This window comes from Eimeria mitis, genomic scaffold (genome assembly GCF_000499745.2).
Source record: "Eimeria mitis Houghton genomic scaffold, Emh_scaff6617, whole genome shotgun sequence".
In the NCBI taxonomy this organism is placed as follows: Eukaryota; Apicomplexa; class Conoidasida; order Eucoccidiorida; family Eimeriidae; genus Eimeria; species Eimeria mitis.
The window spans coordinates 1,129-2,696 of NW_013574753.1; the positions used below are offsets into that span (position 1 = coordinate 1,129).

At 48.2% G+C, this 1,568-nt stretch overlaps 1 protein-coding gene across 1 annotated transcript; it reads right to left on the minus strand.

Moving 5' to 3' along the window:
• Positions 1 to 614: 614 nt before the first annotated feature.
• Positions 615 to 1,530, minus strand: EMH_0088300 (uncharacterized protein; the record flags this gene model as incomplete). The annotated part of the gene is made up of 2 exons (XM_013501282.1): positions 615 to 682; positions 825 to 1,530. The coding sequence occupies 2 exons, from the start codon at positions 1,528 to 1,530 to the stop codon at positions 615 to 617; spliced, it is 774 nt and encodes a 257-aa protein (XP_013356736.1).
• Between the last annotated feature and the right edge of the window lie 38 nt (positions 1,531 to 1,568).

The following is a 1,568-nucleotide window of genomic DNA, read 5'->3' on the forward strand; positions in this document are numbered from 1 at the left end:
TATTTTGTTTATTTTTTTATTTATTTTATTTATTTTGTTTTATTTATTTTATTTATTTTGTTTTATTTATCTTGTTTGTTTTATAATAAATATAATACGTCAATCAGCGCAGAAGAGAGAGAGAGGCAGACAAACACAAACAAAAACAAAAACAAACAAAAACAGAAACAAAAACAAACAAAAACAAAAACAAAAACAAATAAAAAAACAAAAATAAATAAAAAAACAAAAAGATAAACAAACAAAAATGAAGACACCGAGGAGCGCTGAGAGGAACTCAGCAGCAAACAGAAAAAGAAACAAAGACGAGACAGAACAAAACTAGGGTTTAGGGTTTAGGGTTTAGGGTTTAGGGTTTAGGGTTTATTGTTTATTATTAATTCCATATCATTTCTCATTTATTATTCATTACTTATTATTTATTATTTAGGGTTTACAATTTAGGGTTTACTATCTAGGGTTTAGGGTTTAGGGTTTAGGGTTTAGGGTTTAGGGTTTAGGGTTTAGGGTTTGCGTACCCATGAGAATTTCTTTAACTTTTTCACAAACAAAGAAAACATCTTCTTCTGGCAGCAGCACGGGGGGCTGTCTGCACAGCCCCTCAATCCAGGCATCTATGTTGCTGCTGCTGCTGCTGCTGCTGCACCTGCTGCTGCAGCTGCTGCTGCTGCTGCTGCTGCTCCTACCAGTACACTTACCGCTTGTCGGGCGCTCGTATGCACTGCTGCTGCTGCTCTCGCTGCTGCTGCTGCTTCTGATTCGGCTCTTGCTGCTGCTGCTGCTGCTGCTGTTGCTGCTGCTGCTGCTGCTGGTTTCTTTCTTACGTGTTGAGGGGACGATCCCTGCTCTGCTGCTGCTGCTGCTGTCGACGTTTCTGCTGCTGCTGCTGCTGCTGCTGCTGTCTTCGCCACAGCTTAAGCGGCTAGCGTACAAACTGTACCCTGTGCTGCTGCTGCTGCTGCTGCTGCTGCTGCTGCTGCTGCTGGGGTCTCGTGGGGTTTCATCAGCTTCAGAGAGTTGGGTATGGCTACCTTCTGCTGCTGTCTCATCATCTGCTGCTGCTGCTGCTGCATCGTCATCATCCGCTGCTGTTGCTGCTGCTTCTGCTGCTGCTGCTGCTGCTGCATCTGCTGCTGCTGCTGCTGCTGCTGCATCTGCTGCCCTTGCTGCTTCGCTAGCAGCTGTTGATGCGGCTGCTGTTTCAGTTGCTGCTGCTGCTGGTGCTGCTGCTGCTGCTGCTGCTGCATCGTCTGATACACGTGGTCGTGCTGCTGCTGCTGCCTCATCTGCTGCTGCTGCTGCCGCGTCTGCTGCTGCTGCTGCTTCATCTGCTGCTGCTGCTGCCTCGTCTGCAGCAGCAGCAGCAGCTGCTGCACCACCTGCTGCAGCTGCTGCCTCTGTAGCAGCTCCATCCGCGGTGCTTGTCTGCTGCTGCTTGTCTTCCTCATCTGCAGCAGCAGCAGCAGCAGCAGCAGCAGCAGCAGCTGCAGCAGCAGCAGCTGCTGCTGCTGCTTCACGGTTGTTGGGCATGTCTTCAGAGGGCTCTGGGATAGCTGAAATGAAATTTG